General features: G+C 57.2%; 1 protein-coding gene across 2 annotated transcripts in view; it reads right to left on the bottom strand.

Moving 5' to 3' along the window:
- Window positions 1-25,021, bottom strand: part of MTCL2 (microtubule crosslinking factor 2) — a 67,703-nt gene extending 42,682 nt beyond the window's left edge. Inside the window, exons 1-3 of one of the 2 annotated variants that reach the window (XM_078057156.1) lie at window positions 24,037-25,021; window positions 5,857-6,081; window positions 228-386 (exon numbers count right to left, since the gene is read on the bottom strand). In XM_078057156.1, the coding sequence (XP_077913282.1) occupies window positions 228-386; window positions 5,857-6,081; window positions 24,037-24,711 (1,059 nt within the window). In that variant the 5' untranslated portion in view covers window positions 24,712-25,021. The remainder of the gene's footprint in view (window positions 1-227; window positions 387-5,856; window positions 6,082-24,036) is intronic. The other variant, XM_036108071.2, reaches the window with a different exon arrangement.
- Window positions 25,022-27,082: the final 2,061 nt, after the last annotated feature.

A 27,082-nucleotide genomic window follows, 5' to 3' on the forward strand; every position in this document is an offset into this window, starting at 1 on the left:
CTGGCCTGTGGGCTCCTTGAGGACAGGAACCAGTGTCTTCCACTCACCACTGTGTCCTCAGGGTCAGCACAGAGCACACAGCGGTGCTCAGGAAATGTGTGCTGCGGGGATGAACGCGTGACAAAGACAGCTCCACCAGGGACGCATAACCGTGCCGACACGGTGGTTCAGAGCCCCGGCGCGCGGCCCCCTGCCCCGGCCTGGCCCTGCCTCGGACGGGCCCTCACCTCTCTCGGCCGTTCCAGCTCCATCTGCAGCACCTGCTTGGCCAGCTCGGTCTCGATGAGCCGCTGCCGAAGCTCCTCGTTCTCCTCCTCCAGCCGCGCCCGTTTCTTCTCCACCGCCTCGAGCTCCTTATGCAGCCGCACGGAGATGTCCTTAGAGACCTGAGCAAGGGTGGGTGATGAGCAGGGAACCCCACCTGCCCCCCGCCTTGCTGCAGAGCAACCCCCCAGCAGACAGTGTTTCTCACCACCCCCACTTAGATGAGGAAACCGAGGCACAGAGAAGTCAGTAGAGGGTACAGGGTCACACAGCCAGGAAACAGCAGAAGCAAAACCCAAACCCAGGCACCCCGTGCTCCCAATGTCTACATCACGGTTCAGTCCCCAGGAAGCTGGAAAGGCCCTGCCTGTTCTTCGCAAGGCCTTTTCAATTATCCAGCGCAGTCGGTGTTTCCAATTCTCACAAGAGCCTGAGGCAGGGCCAGAAGCTCATTTTAAAGGGAGGGAAGTGAGCTGGCGTGGAAACCAGAGCAAGATGGGCAGCCCCAGAGCCATCTGAATCCCACTGCTGCCAGTGACCAGCACGGGATCCTGGGCAAACCATCTCCTGACTCTGTGCCTCAGTCTCCTTAACTGCAAAATGGATGCAATAATAGCAGCAACCTCATGGGCCCCGCAGGAGGACTGAATCAGCTATGGCACAAAAAGCCTGGGCCCTGGGCCAGCACAGTTGAGTGCTGGGGGAGTGGTCATGCCGAAGCTCAGAGAGGGGCCTGACTTGCTGGAGGTCATGGTGTGACCCCGAGGCTGGTTTCCAATTGTCTGGGACATAGAACATGCTCTAAATGACAAAGGCTGGGCGCGTGTCCAAGTCATCCGTACAGAAAGGAACTAACAGAGCTGCAAACGTCAATCCTGGTGCCAGGGCTCTGCAGCAGAGCACCCCATTTCCTCGAGGACACCCTGGGGGTCAAAGGCCAGGAAAGGGGAGCCTCTGGGGATGCGGAAGGCCCTTCTGAGCTGGTAAATCACAACTATCATTTGTTGACTACCTACCGTGTGCCAGATTCATTTACCCCAATTCTGTCTGAGGCTCACAGCCTAAGTGACCTGACTCGGGGTCATGCTTATTAGCCAGGGGGACCCGAGCTGGGGGGAGCCCCTGGAATTTGCCCGAGAGGCCAACGTGGTCAGGGGCTCTGGAGGGGTCCGAGGGCTTTGCCCACAAGAGGTATGTGAGGGGCAGACAGCCCAACACCCCATGCCTGCCAGTCTCGGAAATGGCCATGGCACCTCCTCCACGCCGGAAGGGAAGAGGGCCCTCCCTGGCTCTTCCCTCTGCCTGGGCCCAGGCCCAGCTCGGCATGGACCCGTTGGCAGTATGAGAGGCAGGCCAAGAAAAACAACAGCCAGAAAGGGAATTCGGCGCTGCCTCCCCCACCGTCTGTTGCCCACTGCCGCTCTCTGCCCCTAAGGATCCCCAAGGACAGCCGGAATCTATCCCCCGTCCACAAACCCCTCAATAGCAGAACAAGGACTTGGCAGGCGGGGAGAGCTAGACTGAATATGACTCCAGCGCTCTCTGTGTGGACACCCACGACAAGTTTATTGACACATTCGAAGTCTCGGTGTGGTCACTGGTAAGTGGAATGGAGACAGCCCACTCCCAGGAGCCATTGTGAGGAACACATGACGTAGTCCCTGGGCTGGTGGTTGGAACATCAAGAAATACAACTTTTTAATGCACTGCCAGGATCACTGCTTCACCTCTGTGCACTGGTTTTACTGGACTGGGCCTCACTCTTGACTTCGGGGTCAAGGATTTTGCTGGAAGTGTTCAGCCCCAGGCTCTTGGCTGTGGTCTCCAGTTTGGGGCTATTAAGTCACCCAGAAAGTCCCTGCCCTAATCAATACTCCATTCATTCATTCATTTATTCATTCACCCTGTTGAGACCGTGGGGCAGGAGCGGTGGGGCACAGAGATGAAGGCCCCAGACCATGCCTGGGCTCCTTCACCTCCTTGTGTCCCAGCAGCAGTGCATGGTCTGGCACACGCTAGTGCCCAGGAAATGCTGGTCGGAGAACAAACAAATCCAAGGTTCCAAAAAGGGAAAAGAGAGGGAGGTGAAGGAGCGAATGCCTGAAATATGGGGAGCTGCACCTCTCCTAACTTGACGAGGGGGATGCTCCCCTCAACCAGCACCCCACCCACCGTCCAGGGAGGGCTGTGTCCCTGACTGACGTGAGGGCTTCTCTCCTAACTGCGCTCCCACTTGGGGCCAGCTCCTCTCCATCTGAGGGGTCGCTCCATCCCCACCATGGCCTCGACCTGGTAGGCAACACTCCCCCCCAAGAAGTCATGATCTGTGGATTCCTGGGTCCTCTTGGATTCATAAATGACTCTATTGATTTCATCCCTTCCATGAGTCCCCAGGCTCCTTCCACCCCATTCTCCATAGGATCGCCTTCCCCATTTGTCCCCCACCCCCAAGGGTTGCTATATCAAGAAAGCCCAACCCCAGGCAGCTTACAGGATTGCAGTGGGAACAAAAGAGGCCTTAATTTCAGATCCCACAGAACCCTGTGCCCTCTTTAGAGGAAGAGCACGGTAGCCTGGAGGGCAGGAGTCTGGTGGCCTCCGCCTGTCCCTTCCTCTCTCTCAGTGGCCCTGGGTGCTCTCGCCTCTCATGGGTGACTTACAGAATCGGCTCTCATTTCCTGACACCACATGCCTTTCATCCCCTCGAGAAGGGCTTTATTATTCCCATTCTGAGGTGCAGAAAGGAAAGGTCACTTGCCCAAGGGCACACGGCTAGGAAGCTACAGAAACAAGGTCTGAAATCAGGTGGGTCAACTCTATAGAGTCCTGCTCTCAACCTGACCCTGTTGTTGGCCCGAAGCCTGAAGACATTATGTTAATATCGGTACTAAAAGTATTAATAATAAGCCCAGCAGAGGGTTCACGGTGTCACATGCTCACAGGGCCCCACCCGCTTGTCTCATTTCATCGTCTTACGATCCTCCCAACTACTCCCAGGGCAGGGGGGCTGAGATACTACGGGAGGTGAAGCGGCTGCAGCTTCCGGACACCAGGGCAAATCCCCAAAGCACAAACAATGCGCTCAGCCATGAGGTCACTGTTTACAGCACTGAGGCCTGGCTCCTGCCAAATGCAAACAGCAGCCTCCAGGCCACGGTCCCCCTCGCATCAGGCCTCTCAGCGTCCCTGTCACTGTCACTCTGAATCCTCAGGGAGGGGGAATGGGAGGTGGGGCCTGGGAATCTGCATTGTGGACAAGCCCTCCAGGGGATTCTTATCCACACAGGCGGGCTGAGATTCCGGCCTCCCCTTCCCTGCCCTTGCCCCAGCCACTTGCCCTACGAGTGCCTTCTAGGATCTTCTGAACAGTAACACTGCAACCAACATTTGCTCCTTTGCCGGGTGAACACCCCGTGCCGGATTTTGTGGCCAGCACTCTCTTTACGTGAGCCATTTCGTTTTATCCTCGCAAAAATCTCTCTAGGTAGAATCTAGTTTTATCTCCCTTTTCCACAAGGGGTGTGAAGCAGCTTTCCGAAGGTCACGCACCAAGCAAGTGGGAGAGCAGGTCTCTGCACCGCCACCACCCTGCCCTCCTCATGCATGTTCCCACTGAGGCTCTGTGGGGCCTGCAGGCTGTGAGGACCACAGACAGTGAGAGAGCCTGGGGGAGAGGGATACCAAGGTGTTATTCATGGCGCCCTCACCAATAACCTACCTGCTCGACAAAACCACTGGAACTGCAAAAGCCCTATAGATTTGGCTGCTCTCAGCCCCATATTTAACAGAAGGGGAAACTGAGGCCCCAAGAGGTGGCCCCATGCCAGTCCCAGGGTGGGCCAAGGAGCTGGCAGAGGAAGTCAGAGAGTCCCCAGGGATACCCAGCTCTGAGGTCCCCTCCCCAGCTGGGCCCATCAAGCCCCCCCAGGAGACACCACAATTCTGAGAACCCCCAAAGTGACTGAGAACAAGTCAGGCACGTGGGGAGGAGTGTGGTGGCCAGAGGCATCCAGCCCGGGCCTGCAGGGATGAGCTCAGCGCTCCAGCTGCAGGGGCGGGGAGAAGAGGGGGAGAAGGGGGCAAGGTGGACGCTGATTGGCTAGTTCAAATCCCAACAGAAGGGGCGGCTTTCCTGCCCCGGGAGCCGAGAGACCCCCTCCCACACGCACACCAGCTGCTCTGGCTCCTCCCACCGAGGCGCTGGCTAGCCGGCCCAGTCGGTCCTCCCCCCCGCCCCCCAATCTCTCTAAGGCTGACTCTTTGGTGTCCCGGCCCCAAAGCCCCAGCCACCCAGGGCCCCAACTCTGCTTCGTCTGAGCTTCTCCAGCTCTTCCCCACCCCACGCCCCGTCCATCCAGTGCCTGGAGTTGGGAGTATCTGTGCAACCACCTATCCCGGGGGCTGCCAGTCAGGTAGCTTTGGCCTGGGAGACACACCCGTTCTGAGCTCAGTTTCCTCATCTGCACAGCCGACCTGTAATCCCAACTGCGCCCCCGCAAAGACAATGGGAAATGCGAGCCCGCCTGTGGCCGGCTGACACTCAGGGTTTCCCTCCCGGCCCTTACAGAGAGGCTCTCTCCCCGCCCCGGCATTCCTCCTCCCCACTCCCGGCTCAGGCCCTCTTCTCCCTCAGGCCTGGGTTCAGAAGTCACCCCTGCAGGAAGAGCCCCTAGGGCCCCCAGGCTGCACCCCCACCCCCAGCTCCTACACCCCCTGCTCACACTGGGCTGAGTTCTGAGAGCCGGGGGCTGGGCACACAGACAGGCAGGGGTCGGCTCTTCCTGGAGGGCCCTCCTGCCAGCTTCCAGCCCATCAGCAGGGAGGGAGGCCAGGCCAGGCACAGGAGGCTGATAAGCCTGCACTGGAACCACTACACACTGAGTGTCATGTGACCTTGGACAGGTAGGTCCTTCCTTTCTCTGAGCCTCACTTTCCTCATCCAGAAAATGGGACTAATAACAGCTAACATTTTTGAGGGTTTACAGTGACATCTTACCTGTATTATCTCTTCTAACCCTCAGAGAACCTCGCTGCTGTGACACCCATTTTACAGGTGAAGAAACTGAAACTTAGGTGACTTGCTCAAAATCTCAAAATTAGGGCACTTTGGAGTCCAGATTTAAACCAGCCCTATCCAACTCCAGGCCTTCACTACGCTCCTTAGCACAATAAAGAAACCTCCACAGGGGCGCCTGGGTGGCTCAGCCCCCTTAAGCCTCCAACTCTTGATCTCAGCTCAGCTCTTGATCTCAGGGTTGTGAGTTCAAGCCCTGCATTGGGCTCCACGCTGGGCGTGGAGCCTACTTAAAAATAAGATAAAATAAAAAAATTTTTAAAAACCCCAAGAACCCTCCCCAGACAGTGCATGGACAACTCAGAGCCCAGCATGTGGTTGACACTCGGAGTGGCTGCTTTGAGTAGGATTCATATTTATGATATTACCTTGGGGCACCCCTGTCAGTTCACCAGGGATCCCCCCTTTACAGATGAGGAAGCTGAGGCCCAGAGAGGTGGAGTAACTTGCTCAAGGACACACAAGGAGCAAGCTGCCCTGGGCTCGACCGGGGCTCGGGGGGGAGGCCTGGTGCTTACCTTGACGTCCTGCTCCAGCCCACGGATGAGCTCCCCGTCCACCTGGCCCGTCTGCGCGGCTCGGAGGCTGCGGCGCTCGGCCTTGCGCAGCCGATACTGCAGGATGCGGCAGGTCTTGCTGGCCTGGTCCAGCTGCTGCCGCAGCTCCTGCAGCTGGTACACATCCTCCTCCATGTAGACGTCCCGCATCTCCAGCATCTCGGCCCGAAGCTCCTCGATCTCGTCCTGCAGGGGGACGGGGCGGTCAGGTCGCCACCGGGCCCTGTGGCAGTGGCCTGAGGCCTGAATGCAGGCCACACCCAACACTCTCCTAGGCTGAATAACGACCCCCCAAAGACATCCGTGTCCTCGTTCTCAGAACCTGTGAATATGTTACCTTACACGGCAAAAGGGACTTTGTGAAGGAGATGAACTTAAGGATCCCAAGATTGGGAGATTTTCCTGTATTCTATCTGGGCAGCCCAACGTAATGACGTGGGTTCTTGTAAGAGGGAGGCAAGAGGATCAAAGTAGGACGTGACGTGACAGAGCAGAGGTCAGAGGGACATGCACTGAAGATGGAGGAGGGGTCACGAAGCGGAGAATACAGGCCGCGTCCAGAAGCCGGAAAAGGGAGTAGATTCTCCCCCAGAGCCCCGCCATGTACCTCACCAACATGGCCCTGCCAACACCTCGACTTTCAGACTTCTAACCTCCAGAATGCTAAGATAATAATCTGGGATTGTTTGAAGCCACTCGATTTGCGGTGATTTGTCGCAGGAGCAATAGGGAAACTAACCGCTCTGGGGAAGCAGGACGGGCTCATCCAACAAGCATTCATGGGCACCAGCTCTGTGCCAGGCCCCGTGCCAAGCACGCGGGGTGGGAAGGGACAGTACTGACCGAGACTGATGGGGCCCCTTCTGTGTCTTGTGCACGGAGCCCCGGGTCTCACTAGGGAGACACATGATGAACCAACAAATTAAAAAATCCAAATAAATGGCAAGAAACAAAAAGCCCCACACCTAGGTAACATGCTACGGCACTGGGGAAAGGCTGTGTCCCAGGACATGGTCAGGGTGGCCATCTCCAAAGAAGGGACATCTGAGCTGAGGCAAGAAGGAACAGCCATGCAGCCAGCCAGCCAGGGAGAGATGACTCTAGGCAGAGGGTCTGGTGTGTGCAAAGGCTAATAGGCAGGACAGAGCCCAGTGTGTCAGAATATAGCAAGGTGGCCAGGGTAGCTAGAGGAGGGTGGGCTGAGGCCGGGCAAACAGACAGGGATCGGCCATCTAGGGCCTTGAAGGGCCAAGAAGAAGTTGGGTTTGGGTTTTAAGTGGACGGTGCTGGGGGATGACCTCACTTCCTCAGGGCAGCTCCTGACCACCTCTGTCACCAGCTCCCAAATGTCCCTCACTTCCCCTTTGTCACCATGAGCATGTCTAAATTTTCTATTTAAGAGTTTGTCTCCCCTCTGGGAGTGTGTGTGGGGCACTACCCCACATCTACCCTGATCCATGCTGTATCCCCCACACCCAGCATTGGCCTAGCACCCCACAGACTCCCAACAAACATTAACTGAATGAGTGTACCATGTGCAGTTAGATAAACAACCACAAAAAAGACATACCAACCTGAAACAATCATTAGACAGACAGAGTGTAAGGGGGTGAGTGAGGAACCCAGCAGGAGAAACGGGTAATTATTATATCTAATAACAAATGTGAAAACTGAGTCACAAATAGAAATAATATCTACTCTTAGTATGACTGAATGAATTAAACAAGATGGTATACTAAAAAGAGAAACTGAGGGACGCCTGGGTGGCTCAGTTGGTTCAGTGTCTGCCTTCGGCTCGGGTCATGATCCCCCGGTCCTGGGATCGAGTCCCGCATCGGGCTCCTTGCTCAGCGGGGAGTCTGCTTCTCCTTCTGCCTGCCACTCCCCCTGCTCGTGGTCTCTCTCTCTCTCTCTCTCTCTGGCAAATAAATAAATAAATAAATAAAGCTTTAAAACAAATAAAAATAAATGAAAAGAGAAATTGAGTCACAGGGGAGGAATGATCTGCCAAAGGCATCCCTGAGGAGCCAGAGGAAACACCCAAGGGTGGTGCTGATGGGGGCAGGGAGGTGGGTCCAAGAAGCAAAAAAAAAAAAACAACTCTGCAGGCCCTGGAGAGGGGCCACAATCCAGAGTGTGTTCACCAGCCCCTCTGTGCCTTCCTTTCCCCAAAGAAATTGGGTGGCTCCCTCTGGGGGCATGACCTGAGGTTGTCCAGTGTCCCCTGGAGACTGGGTGGGTCACTTTAATTCAGGAGCAGGGTTAGGAAGCAGGCCAGTTCTTAATGTGAAATCTCATTCGTCTGTTTGACTCCCGCGGACTACTTCTCACATGGTCCTGAACTCAGGAGAGGAAGACGGAAGGGACAACGATCTGTTTCTCCCAATGACATACTGTCCCGTTCCCACTGTCAACCCAAGGACTAAATCCCCACTTGCCACCATGGCCTCTCCTCTAGGGGTGGCTTCAGCAGCAGCCCCCAAAGTGGATGATTCTGCCTACACCAGCTCAGAGGAAGGGTTACCTCACCAGGACCCCATCTCCACCTCCAGCCCAGTGTACACACAGACTCACTGCCACCATGCCAAGTGGACAGAACTAAAAGTGGAAAAAGAGGAAGTGGGACAGTCAATGATCACCCGAGTCCAAAGAAATGAGGAAGTGAGGGGTCCACACTCCATTTCAGCTGGTGGATTAAGGAAGCATGAAGGAAACGGCACTCAGGAAGTACGGGCCAGTCAGCTAAACCCAAAGTGAGCCAGCCTCCAGATGAGCCTGTGTTCCAATCCCCACCCTGCTATCTCCTAACATCTCGCTTATTCTCACTGCAGTCACGCTAAAGGTGATGGGGAGGATATGGAGGTCTAAGTGGACCTGAAGCTCAGGATGAACCAAGGGGAAGGGCAGAGAACATTAAAGCTCATAATGTTGGGCTACATTAATAGATGTATGACATTTAAGTCATGGGAGGTGACATCGCTCAACATAGGACCACATCCAGAGCACTGGAGTCAATCTGGGGGGACCATTTATTTTGTCAACTTTTAAATAACTGATTTTTCTATTTATAAAAGTAAACCATGATCACAGAAACAGTTTTGAAAGTACAGAAACCTAAATCACTCATAATTCCTCCCCCTGGTCCTAAGTCACACTGGCTCTCGAACTGTGGTCCCTGGACCAGCAGCATATAACCATCACTGGGGAACTTGTCAGAAATTCTCATGCCTCAACTGAGACCCGCTGAATCAGAAACTCTGGGAGTGGGCCCCCCAAGTGACCCTAAGGCAGGGGGTTTCCTTCCAGTCTTTTTCCTAAAAGGGCAAGAGCCATCTGTGGCAGGACCACAAGACCAGGGCCTGACACAGAGCAGAGCCTCAACAAGCATCTATTGAACAAGTGAATGAATCAATGATCTTTCTCACATGAGCAGCTGGCTCCCCAGGGCCTGCCCTGGACCACAGTCAGTTTCTAAAAATGCAGGATGTTGCATTCATGCCAGCTCCATCTCCCCATGGGGCTAAGGAGGGGGGCCCAGGCCATGGGGGCTCGTCCCAGCTGCAAGGCAGAATGCGGGTCAGCCCCTCCTGGCACGGCCCATGCAGGAGGGCGAGTCCACAAAGGCAGGCTTGTGGCCCGCACGGGCCGGGTCGGCTGGGACTCGGGCAGCCTGGGCTGGTGAATGCAGGACCCAGGCAGGGTCCTGAGGTGGGGTCAGGGAAAGGGGCTGCTAGGCCCTTGGGACGGGACCCGGGGGGGCAGGACCTTGCTTCACTCCAGAGGTTTTTTTTTTTTTTTTTTAGATTTTATTTATTTATTTGACAGAGAGAGACACAGTGAGAGAGGGAACACAAGCAGGGGGAGTGGGAGTGGGAGAAGCAGGCTTCCTGAGGAGCAGGGAGCCCGATGTGGGGCTCGATCCCAGGACCCTGGGATCATGACCTGAGCCGAAGGCAGACGCCTAGTGACTGAGCCACCCAGGCGCCCCATCACTCCAGAGGTTCTTAGACCTCACTGAGCCTCCAAATCTCCCAGGGCTGCTCAGTCCTCCAGTCCCAGCCCCTGGCCCTAAAAAGCCCTCCGGTGACAGTCTGACCCAATGGACAGAGCTTCGAGAGAGGGAGGGGAGCCCGGCCTTCTCAGCTCCTTCACAGACAGCTCAGGGCCGTTGTTGCTCCTCCTCTACCTCCCAGACCCCTCAACCATGTGCAAGTGGGAGGGAGGGGACAAACTCCACTGGACTCCACAGGCCCAGTGGCTACACAGAAAGGTTGTTGGAGACCCCTCAACACCGGCAGGGGAACCCCAAACCTCACTCTCCCCTGCAGATAGGAAAAGGCCAGCAGTGCCCTGGGGGCCCTGATTCTCAATCCCACAGTCAGAAAGGCCAGCCTAAAGAAGCCGGGGAAAGGTGCTCAGACCAGGCATGGCCTGCCAGCCCCTTGACAGCCCTCCATCCCCTCTGCCACTCCTTCAAGCTGACCGTCTCCTCCCCTTGAAGCTGACCCTGATTTTTTAACATGGACGGAGAAGGGGGGTGCGGGCAGGGATAGAGAATAGGAACGGGGCACCCTGCCTACTGCCAGAGCAGTCTTCACTGAAAATGTTTATTTTGCTCTGATTATAGAGGTCATTCCTCTTTATCGGAGATACCTTGAAAAAAAAAAGGTCACTTTCTGTCTCCTCCACTCTTTCCCACTGGCTTCTGCAATAGGTGCAGTCCCTTACCTTGGAATCCAAACTGTCCCTGGTCTCCTCCCTGTTTCTGTCCCCCACCCCTGCCCCTGCATCCTCTGGCCCCCACATCCAGATATCTCAGGGCACCTGGCTGGCTCGGTCAGCAGAGCATGCGACTCGGTCTCGGGGTCATGAGCTTGAGCCCCACGTTGGGTGTAGAGGTTAGTTAAAAATAAAATCTTGGGGACGCCTGGGTGGCTCAGTTGGTTGGGCAACTGCCTTCGGCTCATGATCCTGGAGTCCCGGGATCGAGTCCCGCATCGGGCTCCCTGCTCGGCGGGGAGTCTGCTTCTCCCTCTGACCCTCCCCACTCTCATGCTCTCTCTCTCTCATTCTCTCTCTCAAATAAATAAATAAAAAATATTTAAAAAAATAAAAAATAAATAAAATAAAATCTTGGGGGGCACCTGGGCGGCTCAGTTGGTTAAGCGACTGCCTTCAGCCCAGGTCATGATCCTGGAGTCCCAGGATCGAGTCCCGCATTGGGCTCCCTGCTCAGCAGGGAGTCTGCTTCTCATGCTCTCTGTCTCTCATTCTCTCTCTCTCAAATAAATAAATAAAATCTTAAAAAATAAAATAAAATAAAATAAAATCTTGGGGCGCCTGGGTGGCTCAGTTGATTGGGCATCTGCCACATCGGGCTCCCTGCTCGGCGGGAAGCCTGCTTCTCCCTCTCCCACTCCTGCTTGTGTTCCTGCTCTCGCTGTCTCTCTCTCTCTGTCAAATAAATAAAATCTTAAAAAAATAAAATATAAAAATAAATAAAAATAAAATCTTAAGAAAACAAAAACAAAAAAAACACTACCACCTATCAGGAGGCTCACAAATGACCTTTTGATCAAGCCACATTTTATTTATTTTTTAACATTTACTCATTTGAGAGAGAGAGAGAGAGAGAGAGAGAGCGCACAAGTGGGGGGAGGGGAGGGGCAGAGGGAGAAGGAGAAGCAGACTCCCCACTGAGCAGGGAGCCTGATGTAGGGCTTGATCCCAGGACCCTGGGATCATGACCTGAGCCGAAGTCAGATGCTTAACTCACTGAGCCACCCAGGTGCCCCATCAAGCCACATTTTAAATGCTGCAGGAAAGAATGCTTTCCGCAAGAAACCCACACACATATAAGATGATGAATCTTTGTACAGTGAGGATGGGGGCGGGGGCGGAGTTTAGGTCTGGGGCCCACCGGAACGCTTGCATGTGACAATGACTCCAGATGCATGAGTCTGATGGAACTGGTCTGGAGGAGTAGACGGTGAGAAGGTCTCCTGACCTGCAGGACCAGAGATGAAAGTGACCAAACCCGAGGCCCCTCTGCGGAAACACAGCAAGTGGCAATGGCTGGAGTGAACCCCAGTAACAGCTGCCAGCCAGCCCTGAGGGAGCAGGGAGGGGACCAAGGAGACAGAAGGTTCCTGAAGGCAGGAGGAGGTCACCTCTTACCAGCCACCAAAGAAGAAACTATACCAGAGCAGAGATCCCCCAGCTACCTCCTATCCAAGAGAGTCAGCCCCCATAAGGCTAGGGTAGATGCCTGTTCACCCAGCACCCCCAGGGAGCTCGGATGTGAGCCCCACAGACCACCCTCGTACACCAAAGCTGAGTCCGGTGCAGGGAGCCAGCGTCTCAGCCCCACTAGCTCCCATAGGGACTCTGTACTGCCTGGGCCTCCTTCCACTTTGTAGGTCTCCCACCTCCTCATCCCTCCACCTCAAATGCCACCTCCACCAAGAAGCCTCCCTGGCTGCCCCAGGCACAGCCTTTTTTATGAACAATTACTGAGTCTCTATAGTGAGCCAGATTCATCACCAAATCATTGAACTTAACCCTCGGGATGGCCAGTTTTCTCCCCACTAATTTGTTCTCCACTTAGTATGTGAAATGTTGTTGTTTTTTTAACCATGTTACTCCCCTGTTTAAAACTCTCCAATGATCACCAAAATCTGGAAACGACCCAAACGTCCCTCAGCTGGTGGATGGAGACACAGTGGCACATCCATGTGAGGGAATACTACTCAGCAATGAAAAAGAATGAGCTGCTGAGACCCTCAACACCGTGGCCCAGGGGCAAACGCATTCTGCCGGGTGAAGGAAGCCAGACTCAGCAGGCCACTGGAGGATTCCCTTTCTATGACATTCTGGAAAAATCGAGACTGTAGAGACAGAAAACAGATGAGGGGAGAAGCTGGGGGAGGCGGAATTGACTAGAAAGGGGCCCAGGAGGAGTTTTTGGGACCGTTCCACATCTCGACTTTGGTGGTGGTTACAGAATTGCATCTGCAATGCATCTGCCAAAACTCACTTTACCGTATGTAAATCACCTGACCTAACAGCAAGACAAAAGCCCAACCCCTGCCCACCTCCCCATCTTCACCTCCCCGCATTGGCCGTTCTCCCCGCAATCACCTAGCCTGTCTCACCACTAAGCCTCTGCCCTGCTGGTCCCTCTGCCCAGACTTCCCTCCCTGCATCTCCGCACTCCTGGCTCCCCTCGTGCTCAAAGCCCCCATGTAAATGCCTCCTCTTCAGAGAAGCCTTCCAGACCCCTCTAGGCCCACTGTGTCCATCTCAAACCTGTTTCTTTCATGGGACATGTCACAGGCTTATCTGTGATGTTAATTATGTTACTTATTGATCTGTTTGCTTATGGAACGTCGGTCTCTACCACTAAGATGTGAGCTTCAGGAGGACAGAGCCTAGCCCAGTGCCTGGCACTCAAAGGATCAACTCAATAAAAAGCTGCCCAATTAATAAAGGGGTCCTAAGAGGGGAAGATTCCCATCCTGTTCCACTCCCCTGCAGAAAACCACCTCCAGTCAGTGCTGCTGTGTTTAAATCTAATTCTGTGATTCTGCAAAGCTAATGCCCATGGAAGCCTCGGAGCCTAGTGGCGGGCCTCAAATCCTGGCCTATCAACCCCCAGGCTGCATTCCCAAATATGTCACCTCCTCCCCAGGTTCCAGGGCTTGACCTGCCGATAGCAGACAGATCCAGGAAGAATGATAGAGCTGAGCCGAAGGACCCAAAACTTTCCGTCTGCGGGACAGCAACCATTCCAGGGAGGGAGAGGAGCTCTGCCTGACCCGCCTGCTCCCACACCGCCCTGGCCACCACGGTCCCTCCCTCAGGCTAACCCCAGGCTGCCTGCCCATCTGCCACCCTGGCTCTGGCCTGGGGCACTCACCCCAGCCCGGAAGGGCTGACCTGCAGGGTGGGCCAACAGTGGCCACAGAGGCGGCATGCCAGGCCCCCGAGAGGCTAGGGCAGCCATCTGCTATCCCTTCTGTCCATCCCCCAGGTCTGTCAAGTCTCCAGATGAGATCATTGCAGTTAGACCCTAAGGAGGGCACAAGGCTCTGCAAAGCTCCACTTCCCTCCCCACTCAAAAGCAAAGACTCCAGGAGTAGCAAGGGGTGGGGGGTGGGGCAGAAGAGGCAGGGACACTGAGGCCTAGAGAGGGATTAGGGACAATCACATGGCCCGCCAGACGATCCAGAGTCAAGTAGAGAGGGACTCTGGGCTCCTGCCTCCCAGCCCAGAGCTCAATCCAGCTTAGCGTCCTTGGGTGAAAGCTGGGCTCTGGTTTGGGGACAGTCAGGGACAAAGGTCCTAGAGGAGGGCCAGGACACCCAGCCAGGTATGGCCATGCCACACAATGCCCCTGCTCTGGCTGGCACGGAGGCTACCTGGTCCCGGCGACCCACAAGGTCACGGGGAAGACAAGGGTCTTGGACTGGCCCCTCCAACACCAATAAATGGTAACAGGCGAGAGCGCTCTCTCCAGGCCAGGCACAGGCCGGGCAGCACCCGCTGCCTCACTGTACCCCCCGCCACCCCCAACTGACCGGCGAGGAACCAAGATCAGAAAGGTCAACAATGTTGCTCAAGGTCACAAGCTCAGGGGCACAGCCAGGATTCACGTCCAGTTTGAGCTCTTGTCAACTACACTAGACAGTCTCTATAATGGGACAAGAGCTAATATTTACAAGGGTTTACCGAGGGCCAGACACCTGGCTGAACGCGGCACGAATGTCCGTTATCCCGTGCTCAATCACAGGCCTCCTGAGGCCGGTGCTAATATTTCATACCCATTGTACAGATAAGCAAACAGAGGCTCAAGGAGACGCAGCCAGTCTGGAGCATGCCTCCCACGTCTGGCACCGCTCTGCGCCTGAGACCAGACACGTGTGCGTGCGTGTGCGTGCGTGCGTGTTTGGGGTGAGAAGACACCCAGGGAGCACTGCCCACCAAGGCCAGGCCTGGCTTGCCACTGGCCCATTCCAGGCCTCCCCCAACAGAACAGGGAGACATCCGCAGCCCCCACAGCCTCGGGGGGTGGGTGCTCACAGTGGGAGTGCCTGACGGTGTCCCTCTCGTCCTTTCTGTGGGAACAGGAAGGAAGGCAGCATTTGGATGTGTTGAAAACATCTCCCAAATGGCCCCTGGGCTGCAGCCAGATCTCTGAACAGGGAGAGGACAGGGCTCAGAGGTCTCTGGGGAGGGAGAGGGAGGCCGGAGAGGCGAGGCAGTGGCTCCAGCACATCCCAGCAGCTCACACCTCCGAGGCTTTGCTTGTGCCACCCCTGCCCAGGGCCCTGCACCACCGGACCGCCCGTCCTTCTGCCTCTTGCCATCTCTAGGCTGTGTGACCTCTGCCGAGCCCTTTAACCTCTCTGAGCCTCCCTCAGGCTAACCCCAGGCTGCCTGCCCATCTGCCACCCTGTACGCCTGTGTAAAAGGAAGGGGCTGTGTAAAAGGAAGGGGCTAGGTCCCCCCCAGGTAAGGAAGAACACATGGGGGGGGGCTGATGTGCAACCTGTAATTACCCAATTAAGAATCTAATTACCATTGAGGTAAATGTCCCCAAGGAGCCCACAGAAAGTTCCTGGTTGTCTAACACAGGAGCCGGGCCTGCAGCTGAACACAGGGAGGAGGAGGAGGAAACCAAGGGCAAGGGGGGGGAAGTGCAAGCACCAAGGCCCCGCAGGTGGGAAGAGCACAGGGACTGAGGCCCGGGTGTGAGGAACACAAGGGAGCTTGCGTGGAACGGGGGTGAGGTGAGGCTGAGGGAGGCAGAACCACACAGGCTGCCCAGGCACCTGGCCAAGGCCAAGGAGGGGAGAGGCTGATGCAATTGACCCAGAAGATCCCGAGCAGATCTGGGGCAAACCAGCATAAAGCTGCTTCGCTGGGCCAGCGTAGCTGTGGGATCCCAGACTATTTCCCCTGGAGCCTGTGCTTCTCTCTGTGGCCCAGGCAAGAGGAGATGACTCACCTTGGTCTTAGCATAAGAGACCCCAAAGGCGCCCTCCACCAGCAAAGGGGCATCCCCAGGTTGCAGAGTCTACAGCACTGGCCGTTCGGAGAAGACTGACAGGAGGGAGAGGGGGGACTCCCAGGGAGAACTGTGTTTGGGGATCCCCACGATGCAATTCAGCTCCACGCACACCTCCCAGGCCCCGGCTCCATGCCAAGACCCACACCCGGAGCCAGGCACAACCTCTACTGTCAAGGACACAGGGCTCACAGGCAGTCAGACCGGAGCCTGCCAATAACGGACGAGGGTGGACAGCTGTTGAGCCCTTGCACTGAGCCAGGCCCCCACTAATCCTTACCTACGTGCTTCCTCCTATTTTATGCTCACAGCAACCCTGGAGGCCGAGCACTGTCAGCATCCCTAATTTACAGATGAGGAGCCTCCTAAAGGAGAGGCTCATAGAGGAAAAGGCAAAGCCAGGATTCAAGCTGAGGTTGGCTTGGCTCCAGACCACAGTGCTCTAAGCACCGTGGGCCCCGGAGAAGGGCACAGCTGGCCCGCTGCTCCCCCCTTGCCTGACTACCAGCCATTCCTCGAGGAGGCCAGCGCTACCTGCTCAGAACGCAGACTCCGTGCTGACCTGTGGGCCTCCAGGAAGGCCAGGGTCAGCCTGTCCCAGAACACCCTGGAGTCTCTGGCTCTTTCCCCACCCCAGCTCCAAGTTCCTTCTGGCACCAGAGGGCAGAGAATATGACTGCAGATGAGGTCATGTGTATGGGCTACGAGGGGAATGACCTTAGTAATAACCTTGGCTGCTGGTCAGGGCCCTGCCTGGAGCTTAGCCCAGCGCCGCCCCGCCCCCCCCCCCCCGGGGGAACTTCCCTTCCTCTGTGCCCAGGATGTGCCACGTACCTGAACGCTAATCCTCCCAAGTGCCCTGCAAAAAGGGATTAGTTTCCCATTTTACAGACAGGAAGACTGAGGCTTGATGATGGGATTTTCACATGGAGATCATGCACAGAGAAGAGGTAACAAAGCAAGGTTTGGCCTTAGACCTGACCTCAAAGATGGAATTTGTCCATGAGACCACAGAGCCTTCCTTCCCTGCCACCCTGGGCTCCTGTGCCTTGTGCCTGGCCCTACCGATACACACTAAGGGGGGGCAGCTCCTAGCCTTGCTGTATGGCCCCCTCCTAGCAAGGTGCTCACAGCGCCTCAGCATTCCATGCCCTTCCCAAGCAGGCCCAACCCCCTTCCCAGCCTCTCCCTCACCACTGCCCACACCCACTATTCCCTCCAGCTCTTCTATTTTAAGCCTATAGACCACCTGCCTTTCATTCAATCACATGACAAACATTTGCTGAGTCCCTATGATGTGCCGGCACCATTCCAGCAGCTGGGCACACAGGCAGCCACTCAAGGCTAACTCCTCAGCTCTAATGCCTCCTCCTCCAGGAAGTCTTCCAGGTCCCTCTTCTTCTGAGTGCCCACATCTCCTCCAACCTCCTCTATCCTGGCCTCCTTCATTGCTTCCCAGGCAGAAACGGGCACCCTTCAAAGATGGGAGTGGTGTGGCCCTCCACAGTCCCCAGCAAAGGGAGAGGGGAGGAGGAGGTAGATGAGGGCAAGCCGGAAATTCCAAGGAGATTAGAAGGGAGTTGCCCCTGGCCGTGTTTCTCCTGTGGGCAGGCCTGACAATTGCTCCATTTCTTTCAGCCCACTGGCCCCGGGCCCAAGTGCTGGGTATCAGGGGCCTGCGGGCCTTCGGTGGAGCTTCTCCTGACTGTGACCTGCCGGGTCCAGGAGGTTACACGTCAAGCCCCCGCCATATTCCTCACTATTCCCAGCAGCCTTGTGGAGTAGCTGAACACAGTAGGTTGTACACGTTCACTCCAGAGGACAGGGACCAGCATTTCCTGTGTTTCTGTGTGGGTGAAATGTCACAGCCTGTGTGCGTGTGTGTGTGTGTCTGGGGACCCTGGTTTGTGGGTCTCTGGTTCCCGGTGGCAAATGCTGCAGGCCTGACATGTGAGTGCTCTCCGCTCGTGTCCCTGCTTACGTGTCCACGGCTGCGCGTCTTGTGCCTGTGTGTGTGTCTCCCGGGCGTGGGTCTGAGCCCCAGGTAAGCGTGCAAGGGCCGCCGCTGCTCTTTGTGGAAGAAACAGGGCGAGTATCTGGTGATGAGCTTGTGCCTGGGCCCGCCTGGCAGGGGCGGATCTGTGGATTTCCGTGGATGCTGGCGTCTGTGTGTAATCAGTCTGCGTGGGTTTGTGTGCGCGCCTGCGTGTGTATGTGTCCTTCCGATACGTCGGAGGGTGTCTTAAAGCCATGTGTCCGTCTGGGACACAGCCAAGTATGTCTAGGTATGTAAGATGTGTGTGTGTGTGTGTTTCTGAGCCAGGGGTCTCCTAGATGGCGTGAGGCTGTTGTGTCTGGTAGTGTGTGGGTGTGAGGAGACAGATTTTGTATCTGCATGGGTTTGTGTCCTTTGGAGGGTGTATCCTCTCTGACGTATCTGGAGGTGTGCTTCTGGAAGCCAACAACACACGTGTGTCCCTGGATGTACACGTGATACGTGTGTGAATGGCTGTGGATCTCTGAGCATGAGCTGTGAATACGTGTGTTTGTGTGTGCAAGAGTGAGCCCAGGGACACGGGCCCAGCCCCTCTGCGAGGCATGCTGGGAGCCCCTGTCCCCCCAGGCCTCCGCGGCAGCCGCCTCACATTTTCCGTCTCGCTGGAGCTGCCCTCCTCCCCCTAAGACAGGCAAACCGCTGAGGATTCTGAAAGACCCAGCTCTCAGAGCAGCTTCTTCCAGGCCGCCTCTCAGCTGCCACGGGGAGGGCTGGGATTCGGGCAGGGAGCAGCCAGGAGCTCTGCTGACCATAATGACCACCCCCTACCCCCACCCGGTGACACATTCTGGGAGCTGAGAAGAGCTTCACAACTTGCTCCTGGGCCAGACATCTGGCCCTCAGCCTGGTGGCCCGGAGGCTCTCAGAAAATATGGGTGGGGAAAAAAACAGAAAGAAAAGAAAAGAAAAGAAAAGAGAAAAGAAAAAAAGAAAGAAAGGAAAAAAGAAAAGAAAGAAAATATGGGTTGAGTGAATGAATGAGTGAATGAATGAATGAATGAATGAATATAGGTTGAGTGAATGAATGCTTGGAGAAGCAGGTGAGGGAAAGGGACCACAGGGACAAGCACTCACATTTACCGTGCATGCCAGCGGAAGGGGTACGACCCTGAGGCAGGCGTGCTTATCCCCCACTTTACAGAAGAAACGAGGCTCAGAAAGGCGGAGCCTCTCACCCAACATCACACAGCGTGTAACTGGCAAATCCAGACAAGAACTCTGCTGTGTGAAAGTCAGAAGCCCAGGCTACCCCTGCATAGGAGAGGGTGGGAGAGCCAGGGGGCAAGGGGAGCTCCTTAGAGTTTTCCAGGGAGGTTCCCAAGTACGTCAGCTGTGCAATCATGGGCAGGTTACATAGCCTCTTGGTTTCCTCATCTGTCAAACGGATCTGACGTCAGAACCCTCGACACGGGGTTGCTGTGAGGATAAGGGCTTACTTAAGCCAGAGCCTAAGGCACTGGGAGTGATCCACAGGGGACAGCGATCACGAGGCCAGAGCCACAGAAGTCCAGGATCAGTGGTCTGGGGGTCCCCAAGCTGGCTCTCACATTCCAGCACCCTGGGCTCCAGCCTAACCATTAACTAACCCTTAAGGCTGGATCCAAACCCCCATCCTTTCCTCCAGGATCTCAGATTCCTCCCATCCCAATCACGTGCTGCACCGGCGCGAGGTACACACTCACCTCCATGCATGCACATGCATGCCCCTCTCCCCCTGTCTGCAGGCTCCAGACTCCAGCCCCAGCATCCATTCCCCTCACTTGTTCCTGACAAGTCTTAGCCTAGAGCCTGGCACACAACAGGATTCCTTTCAGCAACCTGTGTCCCAGACTAGACGCACTCTTAGCAACCCGAAGCTCACTGCTCCAGTCATGCTTCAGAAAGACCAGGACGCAGAGGTTTGGAATCCTGGTTGTAACCTGGGGCCTCCATTTACCCAACTGTAAGTGAGACCCAGGGGGTGGAGTAGATGCTTCCTCTGGGCACTCCTGGGCTGACATCTGTACTTCAAACACTCACACCTAGAACCTCCAAGGGGGCCGGGGGGGGTGGGGGGGAGTGGCCTTGCTTCAAGGTGCCCACACAGCATGGAATGTGATCACACCTTCCTGTCCTCCCTGAAGCAGCTCCTGATTTATTACCATCCAGAAGCCACCTTCCTGGCTTCTCCCAGCTGCCCCAAGAATGAAGACACAGACATCCTATCTGCTCATTGGCTAATAATGACAACAATTCCCCAAGAGATGTGGGATTTCACTGCTTGTAAAATCTTTTCTCGTCTATTCATACCTCCCTGATTCCTGAAAACAATCTTATGAAGCTGCCCAGGTAGGTTCCATCATCTTCATTATATAGATGAAGAAAAGGAGCTCAGAGAGGCCAAGTGACTTGCCCATGGCCACACAGTAAATGGCAGAGTCAGGTCTCAAAGCCAGGTCTTTGGGCCCCAACTCTCAGATTCTTCCATCTACACTGGGGTGGGTTCCCTGCACGTCCTCACCACATGGCACATGGGTACCGGTTAGCGGTGATGAGGAGCTGGAAGAACTCAGACCACCAGGGCTTTGAAGGTCAAATGCAGTCAATGCGTCTGCTCTGCAGCTAAAGCTGCGTCTTAGAATTCTGGGACCTCAAAAGTTCATCATCTCCAAACTTCCTTGGCCAGAAGGGATCCTGAGGTCAGGCAGCTCAACTATAGCCACCACATAAATCTCTCCCTGAATCTTCCTTCTAATCACAACCACCAACATTTTATACAGTTTACAAGCTGCTTTCCACAAACCCCACATCTTCGTCCAAACATGCAAGGTCATCCAGCCTTTGTTTGAACAACTCAAGTGACAGCGAGCTCACTCCCTTCTCTCCTATCTCTGATTGGGAAGCAGCTGCCCCATACGCTCTTTCCCCACTTGGGCCCCTGGGCAGGCCTCATGCAACAGGAGATCTGCCGCCACCCGTGAGGCCTTCCTTCCCCAGCTGACAGTTCCAGGGCCCCCACCTCTGGGAGGTGAACCCAAGCAGGGCCCCACCGGACTTGAGACTCAACCTAGGTAGCACGAAACCTACAGGGGACACACTGGGGAGCTGGAGTCCTTCTCCTGGTAACTCAGTTTCTGCATCTGGGAAGCAAAGAGGCCCAGAGGGGCAGAAAACACGTCAAGAGTGTAATACACTCTTACTCCCAGCCCTGGCTGTCTGGAGAACCGGCTCAGGGACCCAGAGCAAGTCCCTTCCTCTCTCTGGCCACAGTTTACCCATCTGCAGAATGAACAAAACACCTCCTGTGACAGCTTCTATCCTTACGGTCCACATCCCCAGTCTCTAGATCTTCACCTCGCCTCTGTGAGATTGGTGGCTGGGTCAAACAAAGCTCTAGACAAGTTCAGGGACCCACCCAAGTGCACACAGCAAGAACCGCACGGTCTGGCCCAGCTCACCTCTCCACCCAACCTCCTTCCTCTCTCCAGTCTCTATGCTGTCCCTCAAAATCAACATGCTTTTTCCCACTTCCCTCAGCCTGGAATGTTCTTACTCCAGCTCCTATTCAGCTGGCTGCATGTCATCCTCCAGGCCGTGGCCTCCCTGAACGTCCCCAGCCCCACTTTCATGCGCTCTTGGCACACATTATCCTTTCACCCTTATCCTGATCTGTATTGTGATTTACTGAACTGCTATTGTTAAATCCCAGTCTCCCCCACTAGACTCAGAGCTCCGTGAACACAGACACGTCATCCTTGTCCAAGGCCATATCTCGGATCTGCACTAGGGCCTGGTACACAGTAGGCACTAAATAAATGGTGAAAGAATGAATGAGAGGCCAGAAGAAAGAGTCAGGCCCGCTTCAGGTGGGGAGGAGGATATTCTGCCGCCCACAGAACCCACAGAGAACATGCTGGGTACCTGTGGAAATGTGTCCCACACCTCTGGGGAGCCGCCGTGATCACAACTGGCCTCATCTGAGGCTCACTCCATGCCAGGCACTCTAGTGTTTACACACATTATCTCCTTCAACCCTTAAGGTTGGAAGAAGCGTGATGTACCTTTTTACAATGAGGAAACTGAGGTCTGGAGACAGTAAGTCACTTGCCCAAGGCCACACAGCCAGGAAGCCAGACCCCAGATCCACTCGTGGCCTGAGGCCTGCCCGTGAAGCCTGAAGGGCTGAATGAAAGTGGAAATGTGGTTCAGCCCCAGCCCAGGCAGTGGGGGGTGCCCAGCCAGGCCTTGGCCCCTGGAGACCTTGGGCTCAACCCCTAGCCTTCTGGAACTACTGTCCATCTTAACAGTCACGGCTGGCCCAGGTAGACTCCAGAGCTCTGCCTGATGACTTCGTGGAATGGACAGGAGCCCACAAGGGTTGGTGCATGAGGAGACCTTGAAGCAAAGCTTCATGGTCCATCTCGCTCGCCAGGATGAACAGCGTGGGCCAGGAGGTCTGCGTTCAGAGCAGCTCAGGCAGGCAGGGCCAGAAGCAGTCAGGGCACCAAGAGGGCAGAGCCAGGCTTCTTTCTGGCTTGTCTCTGTCCTCCTACCCACCCCCCACGTGTCCTCTCCTCACCACGGGCTTCTGAAGACTGTGAGAGCTGATTGGGCCTTCAACTGTCAACAGTGAATGGGGCCTTTGGGAAGACTTGCCCTCCCATTTAACAGATGAGGAAGCTGAGACCTGGCTTGGGGAAAGATTAGAGGCTGAAGGGGTGGATTATGCCGATTCAGACAGACTCTGTCTTTTTATTCTACAAGCATTTCGTGAGCACATGCTGGAGAGGAGATCCTGGGGGAAAATCAGGAGGAAGAGACACAGTTGAGTAAGACCCCAGAAGTCTCACGAGAGAGAAACCTACTTGGCCAGAAGAGCCACAGTGCAAAGCTAAGTGTGGCCAGGCAGACATCAATCAGCAGAGTGACGTTAATTCTGTGGCTCTCAGCCAGGGTACGCTGGGGTGCTGTGCCAGGCCATCAACTGACAAGAGCAGCAGGTAGCATTTCGGCCTCTTCCAAAACCATGCCCAGCCAGTCGTGGTAGAGCCCACGAAGCTTTCGGTCTCCCCAGCCAAGGCCAGCACATGAGCACTGGGCTGTCTGTAGAGCTCTGGGTACCAGGCAATGGGCAGGCAGAGACTGGCCAGTCCCCAGTAGGTGCTCATGTCCACCGAAAGGGGGAAGGCAAGATAGGTCTGCTCTCCAGGGAAGCTCTCAGGTCCCCAAGATGCCCAGACGGAATGCCCCTTTCAGACGGACAGCTTCCCTCCTCTCCGTGGGAACACGGGAAGGACAAGGGCACCGGCCATGAGGGGCCAGTGGGACTGCTGTGTGTACAGGGCAGAAGAGAGCAGAAGACAACATCCTGGGATTTAGGAAGCTGCCTCTGAACCAGTTCTCCCACGACATCATCCTCCCAGGCTGTGGGACCGTTAGGCTGGGCGGAAGTCGGACTCGAGCCAAGGGGATGTTCCCAGATGTCATGCTTTCAAACAGGACCCGCCCTGAAAGGCAGGCGGGGACAGGCCTGCACCAAGGAAAGCCCTGGATGAAGACTCAGGATGGTGTTCTGGCCTCTCCCTGGCAGGGGGACAGCCACAGGTTTCCCTGGCACAAGTGCACCCCAATACCTGTCCCCCGAAAAAAGAGCCACCAAAGGCCTGGCCTCTGGCCTGGGGGTGGGGCTTCTAAGAAGCTGAAGGACAGGGGTCCAGCCCCTCACTGACTACCCCCACCCATCCAAGTAATGCATCTGGGCATCTCCCAAATCAGTTTTCTCAAGACTCCCTTCCTCCAAAATCAGCGCCCTTTGGCCAGTCTCAACTGGGTTCCTCCTCAGGGAGACGGCTTCCCAAACAAAAAGGGAGGCAGGATGTGTGGGAGCCCTAGGCCGACCTCAGGGTGGTCCCCGAGGACTTGGGCCCCCTCTCCCAGCTCCTTCAGTGGGCCGGCGGGCCGGCTGGTGCCTCAGGCGCCTGGGGCCGCCACAACCCGCGCCTCCCGCCGCCTCCCTTTCCCCCATCGGCGCCCCCACCTTGAGATAGTCGTTCTCCGAGCGCAGCTCCTCCAGCTCTCGCACGAAGCCGCCGGGCCCGCAGTCCAGCATGTCCTCGGTGAGGTCGGAGAAGGCGAGCGACGCACTGAGCGGCAGGCGGCTGCTGCCCACCGACGACGCGGCCACCGACGGCTCATCCGGGGAGGCGGGCGGCCTCGGGGGCTGCTGTGCGGGCGGCGCGGGCTGGGGCGGCTGCCCCGTGCGGGCCCCCGCCGGGCCCCCGGCCGCCGACTCGGCGTCGCTGCTCAGCGCCAGCTCCAGGCCCAGCAAGCGCGCCTCCTCCGACGCACAGTCCGACACCTCCGAGCTGCTGTCGGTGAGGCTGGGCGGCGGGGGCGGCGGGCGCGGCCCGCTACCGGGGCGCGGGCGGCCCTTGGCGCGAACCCCGGTGCGGACCCCGGCCACTCGTGTCCCCGCGCTCCGCGCCCCGGGCGCCACCGCGCGCCCCTTCTTGTCCGGCCGCGCGGAGGACGCGGCGCTGCAGGCGGCTGCGGCGCCCGGGCCTGGGCCGCGGCGGCCCTTGGCCAGAGACCAGCCGGCCACGTCCTTGGGCCGGGCCGGCGACGGCGCGCGGTGGCTCTTCTTCCTCTCCGGGGCGGGCACGGGCGGGGGACCGCAGCCCCGCGCCGGGGGCTCCCCCGCCGGCACCTCCATCGCGGCCTCCCTCGGCCTCAGCGAGCGGCGCGCATGGCCCGGGCCCGCCCGGCCTCCGCGCCCCTGGGGAGGGTCCCGGCGCCGCTCCGGCCGCTCCGGCCGCGGCTCCTCTCGGCCCACTTCAGCTGCGGGACTGCGCTCTGGCCCGGACCCCCGCCGCACAGGCTCTCCGCTGCCCTGAGCTCGGAGAGAGCGGCCCGATCGCCTCCAGGCGCCCCGGCTGCGGCTCCGGCTCCGCCCGGCGCCCGCCCCCTCGGCCTCGCCGCGCCCCCGGAGTGCGCCCGGGCCTCGGCTGCCTGCGCGCCGATCGCTCCCTCGGGCTCCGAGTCCGACTGCGGCTCGGGCCCCGGCTCCGCCCGGCGCGGCCCGCCCCCCGCGCAGCCCCGCCAGCTCCCCGCCCCGCCGCCTCGGCTCGGGGGCGCGCGGCTCCGCGAACAAAAGGCGGACGCGGCGGGAGCGGCAGGGAGGGACACAGGCTGCGAGCGAGGGAGGGATCTGCGAGGCAACAGCGACCCCCTCGAGGGTCAGGCAGGCCCGGGCTGCCGCGGCCCGGGCTCTCTCCTCCGCTCCGCCGCCGTTCCCTCCCCTGCCCGCCTGCGGAACGCGCCCGGCCGATGCTCCCCTGCGCCCAGCGTCCGGGCAGGGGCCGCGGGAGCGGCGAGCGAGGGGACTCCCCGGCAGAGGCCGAGCCGACCTCAGAAGGCAGGAGCCAGCATCCATATACACGGCTGGTGCCTCGCCCCTCGCTGCTGTGCGGAGCGTGCGCGGACTCCGCCCCCCTTAACCTTGCAAAGCAAGACCAATTATCCCATAGTACAGATGCGTAAACTGAAGCCCAGGGAAGGTACGCCATTAGCCCAAAGCCAATGGCGGAGCGGGGATGGAACCCAAACCTCACACCTCCAGGGCGTGCTCTCTGGTTCTACCTCGGCCTCCCTCTCTCAGGCGTAGGGACCGTGGAGCCCTAGGTGCACGCCCAGCTCTGCACACCTTGACCCGCTGGGATCTCAGGCATACTCCCTCCAACCCCAACCCGGTTTCAGGCTCTGCATAGTTAAAATGGAGGCGGCCCATTATGAGGTGTCAGACCGGCGATGCTTTGGGAGTATATTCTGACCCCGGTGGCGGTGGGGGCTGGCACAGACTAAGGACAATTGTCCTGATCTCCACACGTTGCCTCCCCAGGGCAACCCCAGGCAACCCGGAGCCCTGGCTCTGGTGGTTTCCGTTCTTTCCTTCCAGGAATGTGCTTCTGGCTCTGTAGTGGATTTTCCCGAGTCGATCACACCTTCCCCGCCTCCGTCCCCTCCCCCGCTCCTTGCTGCTACTCCCCCTCCCCCTCACCGAGCCACCGCCGGGCAGAGCCAGTTTTAAGTCCTTTGGCTGTCCCATGGGTGGGCACCCGTCCTCAGCGTGGCGCTCCCTTGCCACCTGAGGAGGGGGGCAGGGTTATGTTTACCCCTCTGCAGCCTCTTCTTTTCCCGGGTTCCTGCCCCCCCTCCTTTTCCTCCACCTGACCGTTTTCTCCTTCCTCCTCTCCCCTACCCCCATCCTGCCCACTCCCCCCAATCCTGTTCCTTCGCCTCCTCCTGCCCTTGACAATCAGTTGGCACCAGGTCTGCTTCTTCATGTCTATCCCACCTCCCTCACAGCAGTGAATCCTGGGGTGTGCCTTCTCACCTGAGACATGGCTTCATCCTAGTCCAGGTGTGTCCACGTGTGTGAGTGCCCCCTCCACCCTCAGGTTTTTCCTCCAGGTGTCCCCACAGAGCCCCGTGGAGCAGGGCCACTTAGCAAAGCCTTCTTTAGGGGCATTCTCACCCCATCCTGGCACGGCTCCAGCTCCCCTGTTCCCACTGGCTGTCCACTCACCTAGTCCAGAGGCACCAGATAGGACAATGAGTGGACTTGTCATTGGTGCCTTCCTGACATCGTGGAGCATACAGTATAGAGGGGAGATGGGCCACTGTAGATTCACCACAAACAAGGTGGGCTTGTCTAGCACAGAGGCAAGGGCCAGAGCAGGCCTTCCCACCTCCTGGGCCTCAGAGTCCCCAGTTGGTCTAGTCTGATGTAGCAGATGACAGGGTCCTTCCAGCTGTGATGTCTCCATTTCTTGTAGGCTGGTCCTTTTTTGGCACAGAGATGCTACAGAATTCTCAGAAATGGTTTACCTTGGGGCGCCTGGGTGGCTCAGTCAGTTAAGCATCTGCCTTCAGCTCAGGTCATGATCCTGGGGTCCCGGGATCGAGTCCCGCATCGGGCTCCGCGCTCTTGCTTGGCAGGGAGTCTGCTTCTCCCTCTGCCTCTGCCTGCCTGTCTGTCTACTTGTGATCGCTCTCTCTCTCTCTCTCTCTCTCTCTCACACACA

Source organism: Halichoerus grypus, chromosome 10 (assembly GCF_964656455.1).
Source record: "Halichoerus grypus chromosome 10, mHalGry1.hap1.1, whole genome shotgun sequence".
Lineage (NCBI taxonomy): Eukaryota > Metazoa > Chordata > Mammalia > Carnivora > Phocidae > Halichoerus > Halichoerus grypus.